Source organism: Quercus lobata, chromosome 8, assembly GCF_001633185.2.
Source record: "Quercus lobata isolate SW786 chromosome 8, ValleyOak3.0 Primary Assembly, whole genome shotgun sequence".
Lineage (NCBI taxonomy): Eukaryota > Viridiplantae > Streptophyta > Magnoliopsida > Fagales > Fagaceae > Quercus > Quercus lobata.
Window position 1 is genome coordinate 43,605,737 of NC_044911.1, and position 12,847 is coordinate 43,618,583.

At 37.0% G+C, this 12,847-nt stretch overlaps 1 protein-coding gene across 1 annotated transcript; it reads right to left on the reverse strand.

The window, feature by feature from the left end:
• Positions 1-3,300: 3,300 nt before the first annotated feature.
• LOC115956921 lies at positions 3,301-4,035 on the reverse strand. The gene has a single exon (XM_031075182.1). The coding sequence runs from the start codon at positions 4,033-4,035 to the stop codon at positions 3,301-3,303; it is 735 nt and encodes a 244-aa protein (XP_030931042.1).
• Between the last annotated feature and the right edge of the window lie 8,812 nt (positions 4,036-12,847).

Here is a 12,847-nt window from a genome sequence, read left to right on the forward strand (position 1 = left end):
GTTTGTACAACTTTTTATCCTCGGACAGCCAAAACCGAGGAGCTTTCCTTCGTACTTTCTCAGCTTCTGACTTCTCTTCAGGCAATATATCCCTTTCAAGGAATAGCAGTATAGGATCCATCCAACTCAGCCCTAACTTGATTTGATGGACCTGGAGCGAGTCTCTCTTTATTGGGGTAGGGGTGCATAAGTCTTTGACAAGTATCACTCGGGGAAAATCTTGTGCCGAGGAAGTGGCAAGGGTAGCCAAGGAGTCTGCATAGGTATTTCCACTTCTGGGGAAATGCGATAAGTCGAAGAATTCAAACTTTGTTTGCATACGGCTAACTTGGCCCAAATATTCCTGCATTCTTGTATCTCGAGCTTCCAATTCCCCTTTTACTTGACCTATGACCAGTCTTGAATTTGAGAACACTTCCACTATCTTTCCACCCATTTTCTGAACCATCGTCATTCCCATCAACAAAACTTCATATTCTGCTTTGTTGTTTATAGCCGAGAATCCCAACCTCAAAGATTTTTCAATGGTGATCTTCTCAGGAGATACCAGAACCAGCCCCACTCCTGATCCCCGCTGGGTTGTTGCTCCATCCACATATACTTTCCAGGGTGAGGGATATTGTGTGGAGATTAGGCCAACTAATTTTTCGTCCGCGCCATGCTACTTCACATCTACTTCTTCAGGAAATTTAGCAAACTCGACTACTAGATCGGCGAGGACCTGGCTTTTTACAAAGGTACGAGGCATATACTTGATGTCAAAAGCCCTTAGAATCGTGCCCCATTTAGCAATCCTCCCAGTATAATCCGCGCTCCGGGGTATTGACTTGAGCGGTAATTGAGTTAGAACAACCACGGTGTGCGCCTGGAAATAGTGGGGGAGTTTTCGTGTAGCATACACACTGCCAAGATGGCCTTCTCCAGTGATAAATACCAAACCTCGGCTTCATGAAGTGACTTACTTACGTAATAGACTGGTCTTTGGATGCCACTGTCTACTCGTATCAAAACAAAGCTTACCGCATGAGAGGCTACCGCCAGGTAAGCAAACAGAACCTCGTCCACCTCAAGACTGAACATAATGGGCGGCCGAGATAGGTACTCTTTAAGCTATTGAAATGCAACAGCACACTCCTCGGTCCATTCAAATCCTTTCCATTTATGCAGCAAAAGGAAAAAGGGTCTACGCCTATCCGCTAACCTGGAGATAAATCGGTTTAAAGCAGCAGTCATCCCGGTCAATTTCTGGACCTCCTTGAGGTTTTGAGGTGGTTGCAAGCTATTAATGGCCTTGATCTGATCAGGGTTCACCTCAATTCCCCTATGAGTCACCATGTAGCCCAAGAACTTTCCCCGAGCCTACACCAAACGAACACTTAGAAGCATTCAGGCGTAACTTATGCTTTCTCAGAATTCCAAAAATGTCCGCAAGATCTCCCACATGCTCAGACACCACCTTACTCTTTACGACCATATCATCAATATAGACTTCAATGCTCCTGCCCAACTAGGGTTTGTCATCATCCATTGATAAGTAGACCCTGCATTTTTCAAACCAAAGGGCATCACTTTGTAGTGATAGTTTCCAGTGGGAGTGACAAAGGCTGTCTTTTCCTAATCGTCCAGTGCTAGTGGTATTTGGTGATATCCTTGAAAGGCATCCAAAAAACTCATCTGAGGATGACCTACCATCACATCCACCAACTGATCTATCCGAGGCATAAGGAAAGGATTTTTGGAACAGGCTTTATTGAGGTCCGTGAAGTCTACACACACATGACATTTCCTAGTTTTCTTTTTCACCACCACCGTGTTAGCTAACCACTAAGGATAAAAAATTTCATTGATAGCCCCTACCTGTTTAAGCTTGGTTACTTCATTTCTGACAGCCTCGGCGTGCTCTTTTGAAGGACGCCGAGGTGGCTGTCTCTTCAGAGTGATGGAAGGGTTAACATTCAGATGATGACAAATAAAACTTGGATCTACACTCGGGGCTTCATACGCGTTCCATGCGAACACATCAACATTTTTTCTAAGGAATTCAACCAATTGTTCCCTTTCCTGCAGGGGCAGTTGAGCTCCAATCTGAAAGAATTTCTCCGGATCATCGCCAACAATTACCCTCTCTAGATCTTCACATTTCGCCTCGTCGGCTGGTCTATTGAAGGGCAACGCCGGAGTTTCTGATTGCTATAAGCCATTATCAGCGGTAGCCGAGATTTCAGCCTCAGGCCAATGTTGGATGGCCGTGACCAAGCATTGTCTGGCTGTAGATTGATTTCCTAATATCTCCAAGACCTGGCCTCCGGATGGGTACTTCATCTTTTGGTGAAGAGTAGAGGAGACGGCCCCCAAGGTATGAAGCCAGGGTCTGCCTATAATGGCCGTGTATGGAGAGAAAGCATCTACAATAATGAAGTCCACCTCCACCACATCCGGGCCGGTCTGCACAGGTAATCTAATCTGACCTTTCGGAACAACCATTTTACCTTCAAAACTCACCAGAGGAGAACTGTAGGCTATTAGTTTTTCAGGATTCAAATTTAGCCTCTTATATAAGTCAGGGTACATTATCTCAGCTCCGCTGCCTTGGTCAATCATCACTCTTTTCACATTGTACCCACCAATTCTAAGTGTAACCACTAAAGTATCATCATGGGGCTGTATGGTTCCAAGTTTGTCCTCATCTGAAAAACCTAACACCAGTGGGATGCCCATCTTGACTCTCTTAGGCATTGAGCTGGATTCCTCAGCTGGGTAACGAGATACTGACATTACCCTGGAAGGAAAAGATCCGGTCCTCCCTGAGGCAGCAAAAATGACATTTATTGTGCCAAGAGGGAGCCTCGAAGAAGCATCTCCCCGAAACTCCAAACCCATTTGGCTTCCTCGACCACTAGAATGATGCAAGAGTTGCTTTAACTTCCCTTCCCCAACTAATTGGTCTAGATGGTCCCACAAGTTTCTGCAATCCTCGGTAGTGCACCCATGATCCTGATGATAGTGGCAATAAAGGTTTTGATTGCGCCTCATAGGATCTCCTGCCATCTTGTTCGGCCATTTAAAGAATGACTCATTTTTAATCTTCTCCAGGACTTATTGTACTGGTTCTCGGAATACGGCATTAACCACCTGGGTGTTGGCGAATCCTGGCTGCCCAACAAAATCTTTCCGAGGTCGGTTATTATTGTACCGATCCGACCTGAAATCCCTCCTCTCTTGAGGGATCACCTTAGCCTTTTCTTTCCCCTGTATTTGGTCTTCCTCTACCCTTCTATACTTGTCAATCCGATCCATAAGTTAGCGCACACTGGTAACAGGCTTACCAGTTAGAGACTTCCTCAGGTCATTCTCGGCTGGGAGGCCAGCCTTGAAAGTACTAATGGCCACATCATCATAATTTCTGTCTATTTCGTTAAACATCTCCCAATATCTATCTGAGTAGGCCTTCAGAGTTTCCCCTTCCCGCATGGACATAGATAACAAGGATCCCAAAGGCTGAGGAACCCTGCTACAAGTGATGAAGCAAGCACCAAAGGCCCGGGTGAGTTTCTTAAAGGAATCAATAGAATTAGCCCTCAAACCATTGATCCACCTCATCGCCACTAGGCCCAAACTAGATGGAAAGACCTTACACATCAAAGCCTCATCCTTAGAATGGACGGCCATCCTTTGATTGAAATGACTGACATGTTCCACTGGATCTGTTCGACCATTATAGATGGTAAATGTGGGTTGGTGGAAACTCCGAGGAAGACTCGCGCCTTCTATGTTTCGTGTGAAAGGCAACTTAGAAACTTGGCTCAACGCCTTGTTCATGGCATCGTTCCCCAGGCCTTTGTGAGGTGGGCTCTTGTGTCTATGTCTATGGTGGTATTCCTCATCGTAGAAGAAAGATTTGTTGGGCGGAGTTCTGGATCTCCGTCTATAGATAGCACCATCTGTCTCCTTAAAGGACAGCTCAGAGTTAGGCGATGAACATCTTCGCCGTGCGTGGCGCAACTCCCTCTTCAACTCATCAATTTCACGTTGCATGTCTCTATCGTTCCTTGCATGGGAAACATGGCTCTTCCCTCAAGACTGGCTTTTACTGGTATGAGCCGCATGCACACTTTTTTCTCGATCTCCTCTCTGTTCGAGGCCCTTACGTGGATTGCTATGTTGAGACCCCCTTGATTCTGCTTGGTGTGGATTTGCATCCACCTGGTGTGGTCCTGTCGCTACTTGGTGTGGACCTGCTTCTTCCATCTCAAACGTTGTACCCGAATTTCTTTCAGAATAGATCAAGTCCTTCCCATAGACGGCGCCAATTGTAAGGACTGAATTTGGATTGGACCTAATGTAGGATTGGGTTTTAGCCCAACAAGCCCAAACAATGAATTTGTAAAGCGTGGGTGAAAGAACTAGTCCTACTCCAGAAGAAAGACAATAAAAGTTGCTGAATTAAGATCATTAAACACAAGTAAAATAAGAAAATTTGTCCTCGGCATGGCCTGAGGAGCTTATGTTATAATGTCTTATTGATGAACAAAGTTACAAAAGTTCACAATATTATTACAAAGATTTCTTGATTTTTCCTGATCTTGCTCCTCTAGGCCACCTTCCCATGCTATATACTATAATCTTGTTATCATCCCCACCATACACGTGTAGGTTAGATTCTAGGAACTCCTTCTTATCCCATCCAACACCTCCCAGAACCATCAACTAGTAGCTGTAAGGCTGCTTGACCACTATTCAAGTATCACCTCCACATTAATGTGGCTAGAGAGTTAGTTGGGAGACATTTAATGTGGAAGTAGCAGCTTTTGAAGATATTTGTTGTCTCCTCTTTGCTTATCTCTTATCCAAAGTCCGACTCTTAGTTGTGATGTAACCTTGAAGAGGGTCCAGGATGATAAGACATTCTTACTGATCTTGGATCTCCGTTTCCGAGATGACTTTTCTCCTCGAACGTATTTTGGACTAGCATATACAATCTTTATTCCTTCTTCTTATACCATTCCCATTATAACTTTATTTGATCATCCTCGGATTGGTTAATATCCTCGAATTGGGCCATAGGCCCAATTCATACAGTTTTAATAGTACCTTCTAGATAATTGGCCCCCACAAAAATAAAAGCATGGCAAAGATAAAACTATTATCTTTTAGAACATTGGATGCAAATGCTCTTCTTTGATTTACTCTTCATTTAGGGTTCCATTGATTCTTGATACTGGCATTAGTATCATATTAGGATATTATTTTTGTTGCTTTGTTGCTTTATTTTATTTAATTTTTCTATGTCATACATAATTATATCTAAACTTTTTAAAGTTGTGGATTCTCTTAATTGATATTAGTCTTTTGTCGTCAAATAAGAAATTTGATATTAAAACCCCTATGTGCACAAAAAATTAATTAGTGTATTGGTCTAATAAAAAAGAATAATTATCATAAAACTAAGGTTGAATTCTATTGTAAAATTAATAATTATGGAAAATAATAAATAAAAAATTTCCAAACCCATAGCAATTGCAAGTTGCAACCTATGCAAGCTATACCTATAGCGATTAGCGACCCATATGAAATATGAATCCCCAAAATTGAGGGTAAAAGTGGCATTACTGAAAAAAAAAAAAAAAAAAAAAAAAAAAAAAGGGTAATACAATCAAGCAATATAAAATCGAGAACCGTCTGTATTAGCCAAGCAAATTCAAAATTCTTAAAGGAAGAAAAAACGGCTCTTTTTTCCTCTCCCTAAATTCAAAATTCTCATAAGAAGAGAATATGGCTCAATTTTCCTCTACCCAAATTCAAAATTCTTAGAAAAAGAAAAAGAAAAGAGAAAGCTTCTTGAGAGACTTCATTCGGCTAAAGAGGATTTCAATTTTCGATCCTCAAGCAAATTTTGTTTAGAATTCCCCGAAGAAGATTTCAATTTTCAATCCTCAAGTAGATTGTGTAGAATTCTCATTTACTTTTTATTTGGAATCTCTATTATCAGGTAAAGAACATTTCTTTTAGTTTTTACCCCAATTTTTCAAGATAGGGTTTAGATAATATGTATTGAATGCATGTTTAATTATGGTATATTATGTTTTTAATTGAGATAATATGTATTGGATATGTGTTTATCTAAGAAGCATAGGTGTGGATTTGGGTTCGGGTGTGGGTGTGGGTGCGATGCAATGTAACGACACTAAAATTTTTGAAAAAGTAGGACACAGGTGCGATAGGATACGTTTATTAATTAATTAATTAATATATTTATATTTATATTTTCTATATATTGCTAAGCATTTTTTTTTCATATAATGGTAAACATGTACCAATTTAAGAGTAATAGTAGATAATAATGAGAATTGAGATTATTTTAGGTTTTTTCCTTTAAAGTTTGCCCACAAATGACAAAACGGTGTGTTTTGATCTAATATTTTACCATTTTTTTTTAACAAGAATTTCAGCCCATATTGAACTGAATCAGACCAAATTAGACCATATCGGAAAAAAAAAAAAAAAAATCGTCCATGTATGCACATGTAGCCGCTTCCACAGTCGCACGACGCGTCCATGCGAATCGGACTTGGGTGCGCTAGCCAAATCGGCGCACTCGTGCTTCCCAGGTGTTTATAATAGTGTTCAGATAATATGTATGAATGTGTGTTTCATTTTCGATGGCAAGCTCTTTGGTGTTTAGAGAAACAAAAATTAAACCACTCAGTCTCAAAATTAAAAATTTTCACTTTTTGTCTTTGTTTTTCAATTAGGGTTTTATTGTGATTGATTTTTTTGTTTTTCAAGTAGGGTTTTCTTGTTTTTCAATTAGGGCTTTCTTGTGATTGATTTTTTTTGTTTTTCAATTAGGGTTTTCTTATTAAGAGGATGATTGTTAAGTGTATTTGTTTCAAAATTTCATATTTTTCAATGAATTAGGAATTTCATATGTGACCATGCCATTAATCACCAAGAATAATGTAGAGTGGGCCACTAAATTGTCAATATGCTTTTTTAAAAAAAATAAAAGCGATACAAAAGACCTTTCTAATAAAAATGTTGTAATTTTTGGGGTTTCTTTTTGTAATTTATTATATCATACATTTGAACTTATTTACCAGCTTGTCAAATCTTGACACAGATTAAGAAAGTTTCTTGAGAGAATTAATTTGGCTGAAGAAGATTTCAATTTTCGATCCTCTCGCAGATTGTGCTTCTCTGGAATCTCTGTTATCAGGTAAAGAATATTTCTTTTAGGTTGTGTTTGGATGGTAACATTTGGATTTGGATTTGGATTTAAAATCCATTGATTTAAAATGCCTTGATTTGAAATCCCTTGATTTTGAAATTATTTGCTTGGATCTTTTTAAACAATGAAGGATTTGAAATTCATCATTTAAAATTTCATTGTTTGGATACGTAAATTTGGATTTGGATTTGGATTTAGATTTAAGATCAATAAAATATATTTTTTTAATTATTATTTTTCTTAATCATTCTACATTTTAATTTTAAATACATGAGATAATATTAATAATCCAATTAACAAGATGATGATTAAAAATTTTTAGTCATAGCCAACAAAAAAAATAACTTGCCAGCTATTGACAATTAAAATATTTTATATCAACTAGAGAGGACACCCAAATGCATGGGTTTTTTTTTTTTTTTTTTCAACAACATTCAAAATCACAAACTAAAAAATTAATTTAAAGTTTTCAAATCTGGTATTTGGTATTTGGACCTTGGTATCAAATCTGTCAACATCCTAAAAAATGTTAGATTAGCAACAAGAAAGGAAAAAAACACAGTACAAACAAGATGAGCAATACAAGCACAGTAAAAACATAGTACAAACAAAATAAAAAGATCACGAAAAAGTAATTTTTTTATACCAATCATACAAAAATAATAATTTGAACAAGCTGGACTCTATACTTGTTCTCGATCAGAGCCTTATATCCTAACATAAATTTGAACAAGCACTTTTATTTTGTACTATTTAGTTCTTGCTAATATTAGCAAATATTATTTGCAAACTGCTCGAGGTAAAAGACACAGAGATACTGATATATATGTAGGCATTTAGCAAGGTCTCTTAGACGATATTTGTTATCTAAAGACTTTGGCTTTAGCCATTCCCAAGTTTAATCAATCAATCATCATCCGGTGCTTTTATAGCCATACAAAATACATATGATCCATTTTGTTAGCGCACCACTTATTTGACTATTCTACAAATTCAAGTTTCTGTAGCCTCCATATTATCTGTGTAAGATTAGTCTCACTACAAATGAAATACACAACCAGATTTTTAATTTATATAGAAGCTGTACGTAGACATGGCAAAACGGGTCAGAATTTTCTGACCCGACCCGAAAATACATGACTCGAACCCAATTTTTTGGACCCAAAACAAAAACGGGTTGACCCGTGACCCGACCCTTTTTTGCAAGTCAACCCGACCCAACCCACGACCCGAACCCAAACCATTTTTTAAAACTTTTTTTTTTGGTAAAAAAAATAAAATTAAGACAATATTGGTTTAATTGTTTGTTATGAGCTTTAAGGAAACAATTGAGACATTTACATAACTGTATGCAAATTAATTGAAAGATGAATGATTGAGCATTCTGTAATGAGTAAAGATTTTTAGATATCAAATAGCAAAGCACGCGCCAAGATAATCTGGTTATAGTACAGTTAAAAATATAGATTTAAAATTGTAAAAATGTGTGAGAAACATTCATAAGTGTGAAAATAGTAAAGCTAAAGTATCAAATTAACATAAATTATGAATACTTAGACCTATTTTTTAACAATTTATGTTCAAAATAAACGGCTTTTCAAAATAAATTATGATATTTCTTAGAGTGTGTGTTGCTTAACAATGATATGATATTCATAAAAGAGACCATATATAAATAAGTAAACAATCAAACTTTAATATATATCTCAAATTAAAATAGAGTACCAAGCACAATTGACAATCGATTATAAAATTAATTTTCAAAATTGCAAATTTCTTATATGTTTTTATTCTTTGTCAAATGAATTATCCAATAAGTCGTTTGTAATTTTGGTTTATATTTTGAGATGTTGATATTGTGTAGAAATAAAATTTGTGTATTTGTTTTACTTATCTTTGTTTTATTTTGTTTTAAATAGCAATGTTAGGATTTGTATAATTTTAAAATTATTGAATAAGTATTACTAAGGGTAATTCATTCTTGATATAAGTGGTGAATTCAAAGTAATGCATTTTATATCAAGTAATTTGTTGCATGACTTTCTAAATAGCAAATACATGTTTTCTTAAAAAAAGAAAAATTTATGTAAAAAATACGAGTCAACCCGACCCGACCCGCAACCCAATTTACCCGAATCCCTTTTTAACCCACTTAAAATGACTTGTTTTTGACCCGCAACCCGATTGACCAAACCCGACCCGATCCGCCCGTTTTGCCATGTCCAGTACGCTATAGTGCTAGGATTGTAGTGAATAATAGAAAATTGTTAGTATTGAATTTACAGTAGGAGAAGACTTGAAACTATTAAAATCATTTGCGGATGAATTAGCACTTATATTGCACTTCTCTCAAATCTAAGAACCTTTTCAATTCAACCCACCAAAACATGCCTAGTTCGATGATATTTCCTATGTGTCTGTTGGATTTGACTTAATTTCTAATTTTTTTATTATCCAATATGAAAATCATGTGAACTGAATTGGACAATGCAGGCATGAGATTGTGAGTGTAGTGACAGAAGTGGGAAAGTAAGGTACAAAGTTCAAAGTTGGAGACAAAACTGGTGTTGGCTGCATGGTTGGAGCATGTCACTCTTGCGATAGCTGTGCCAACGAACTTGAGAGTTACTGCCCCGATATGATCCTCACCTATGGCGTCAAGTACTTTGATGGAACCATCACACAAGGAGGCTACTCTGGACATCATGGTTGCCACTTGCCGATGAGCACTATGTGGTCCGTATTCCAAACAAGAATGGGTTGTAATTTCTAAACATTCTAAGCTTTTCTAAACATTCTCGGCTTGGCTTGATTCATTAGTCAGGTCAAGCTCGAGGTCAATATTAAGCCCAAACTCAGGCTCAATATCATGTTTTTGAGCTTGAGATCCAACACAAGTATATTATCAAGCCTATATCAAGTTTATTATCTAGCCTATTTGGTTTAGATGAGTGATCTCAACTTATAATTAATTAAAGTCTTAGAAGGATATGAGTTTACTTGTCAAGTTCATATCAATTTTATTACCAAACTCATAAGACTCAACTTGTTTTGTTACTTTTGTATCAAGTCTTGGTGTTCACAAGCTTGTTCACGAACAATATTTTTTACTTGGGCTCAGCTCGTTTATTAAACAAGCCTAAAACTAAAGTTTAAGTTTGGCTTGTTTATAAACAAACAAACATGAACAAGCTTTTTATCGAGCCAAGCCCAAGCTGTTTATAAACGGCTTGATTCATTTACAGCCTACAGTTTAGGCTCTCCCAATGGTCTTAAAATGGCCCTCTCTCTCTCTCTCTCACAATAACATGCTAAGTGAGGCTTTTATAAGTAGTTTAAAGTATGAGTTTAAAGGGAAATAAAGAGAAAACAAACTACCACAAATTTGTTTAAGCAACAATTAAGCCAAGTCTAGATTTGGGCCGTTTCGCTATTAAATAGGCTGCTTTTTTCTCTTTCTTTTTTAAGAAACAACTTCAATAATATATTAATAATTTTTTTTTAGAAACAACTTCAATAATATATTAATCAAGGAGCTAGGAAATCAGCATTAACAAAATTAATAATGTCCGGAGGAATACACTTCATCCAAACAAGAAGCGGAGAAGACAACCTAGTCTCCTTGCTAAAACATCAGTAACCGCATTACCTTGTCGCAGGGTATGCAAAAAAGAAACTTTTTTAAGGAATCAACAATAGACAAAGTATCATTAAGTAAAAGGCCCAAACTCGAGTTAAGCAAGACACCATTTCTCAAGGCGTTTATGACAATTTCCAAATCACCTTCCAAAATAGAATTATCCAACCCCACTTCGCTGATTAAATAGGCTACTTGATACTTCACAATTCTATCAATTTCTAATGGCCATATCTCACTTATTTAAAATTCAAACTATGTCAAATTTGCATCTATTTCAAATCCCCATGTGTCCACTTTCCAATTAAATAATTCACACCAAAATTTGTTATAGTGTAAAGATATGCCAAAAGATCATAAACTCATTGTTAAAGGCTGATTTTTCGTCGTTTGTCAAACCCATAGTCTCGTTGTGAAATTTGGGCTCTTCAAGGCCATAATAGAGTTATGGGTGTGCTGGAATTGGTTCAACTGCAAAAGATAGATATGTTATTTAGAACCAACCTGCGCACAAATAGCAATCCAAGGAACCAAAAAAAAAAAAAAGACAAAATATGCATGTGAAGGAACTAAGAAAGTTAGAGAGAAAACAAGTAGTTCAATGGATTTTATTATTTATGTGTGCAACTCAAAATACTGGTTCCTTGAACCATAGGGTGTTTAAATCCGTGGAACCTGAGAATTATGGTTCCTTGAACCATAGGGCCTTTAAATCTATGAAACCCGAGAATACCAGTTTCTTGAACCATAGGGCCTTTAATCTAGGGAAGCCAAAATACTGGTTTCTTGAGCAATGGGGTCTTTCTCCACGCTTGCTATACAATGGGCTTTGTCCTTTTCCTTCACCACTGTAGGTTCTACACAAAAACAACAATATAATTCAAATATTCTCAAATAATTGTTAGTTCCTCAAGTTAAAATATACATTTCCAAACATATACATATATATATACATAGACTTCATAAAAATGAGTCAGCCATGAGGTCTTTGGTCCTAATTCTCACAGACTTTATACTTTTGCACAAGACTTGTGAGATTTGGAACTCAAATCTAAGTAGCTTTGCTTGGACATCTCCTTCCAAGAGATTTAGATGAGGAGAATTTTGTGGGAGAGAGGAATTTCCTATTGGTGCATGCCAAATACTCTATAAGATACTTTTCTTTTCTCTTCTTCTTTTACTTTCTATTTCTCTCTCTACTTTCTTTTACTTTTCTAGTTTTTGGCTTTTGGGTTTGTTCTTCCCACGGTTGTATTGTTGTTATCTCATCTCCTCCTCTGTTGGTTCCCCCTCCTTAAGTGAATAAGGCCTGACCCTTTTTATAGTTGGGTTTGGATGGGTGTTTTCCCCTTTTGCCCTTTTATTTTGGTTTCTTGGATTTCACTCTGCTAACCCAGCCCCCTGACACATATTATCTCAGCTAACCTTCTTTCCCTATTTTGGGTTTTGCAACCATAAAAGGTTTATTTGGCTCTACTATAAATAGACCAAAGGTCATTGGACAGGCTCTTGGCTTCAACAGAGGTTCCCTATCCTTTTCTATTAACATGCACCTTGAGATACCCACCACTTTTAGCCTTTTTAGTATGGACACTTTCCCCAGCAAAAGCATCCTTTAAAGAGCTACAATGGATTGCCTCAAATAGAAATATTCCTCCCCTTCCACCAAACCAACACTACTAATTCTCACCAAAAAAAAAAAGTGGATCTCCATTGTATGTCTAGGATGATACAATGGAAGAACTCATTTATTTACTCTATCTTACACATTGGTTTCTTTAGGGGTTGCTTTAAGAGTGTTTTATCTCCTCTTCTTTGTTTTTTTATTCTTTTTACATTATGACCATGTTCCTCGGGCGAAGATGCCTTCAACTTGCTGGTTAATTCATGGTTTTTTGCCATGAATTTGAATATTCATGTTGGCCTTCCCATGTATCAGCCAAGGTTCTCTTTTCAAGGCCTGAAAAGTGACACTTCAAGAT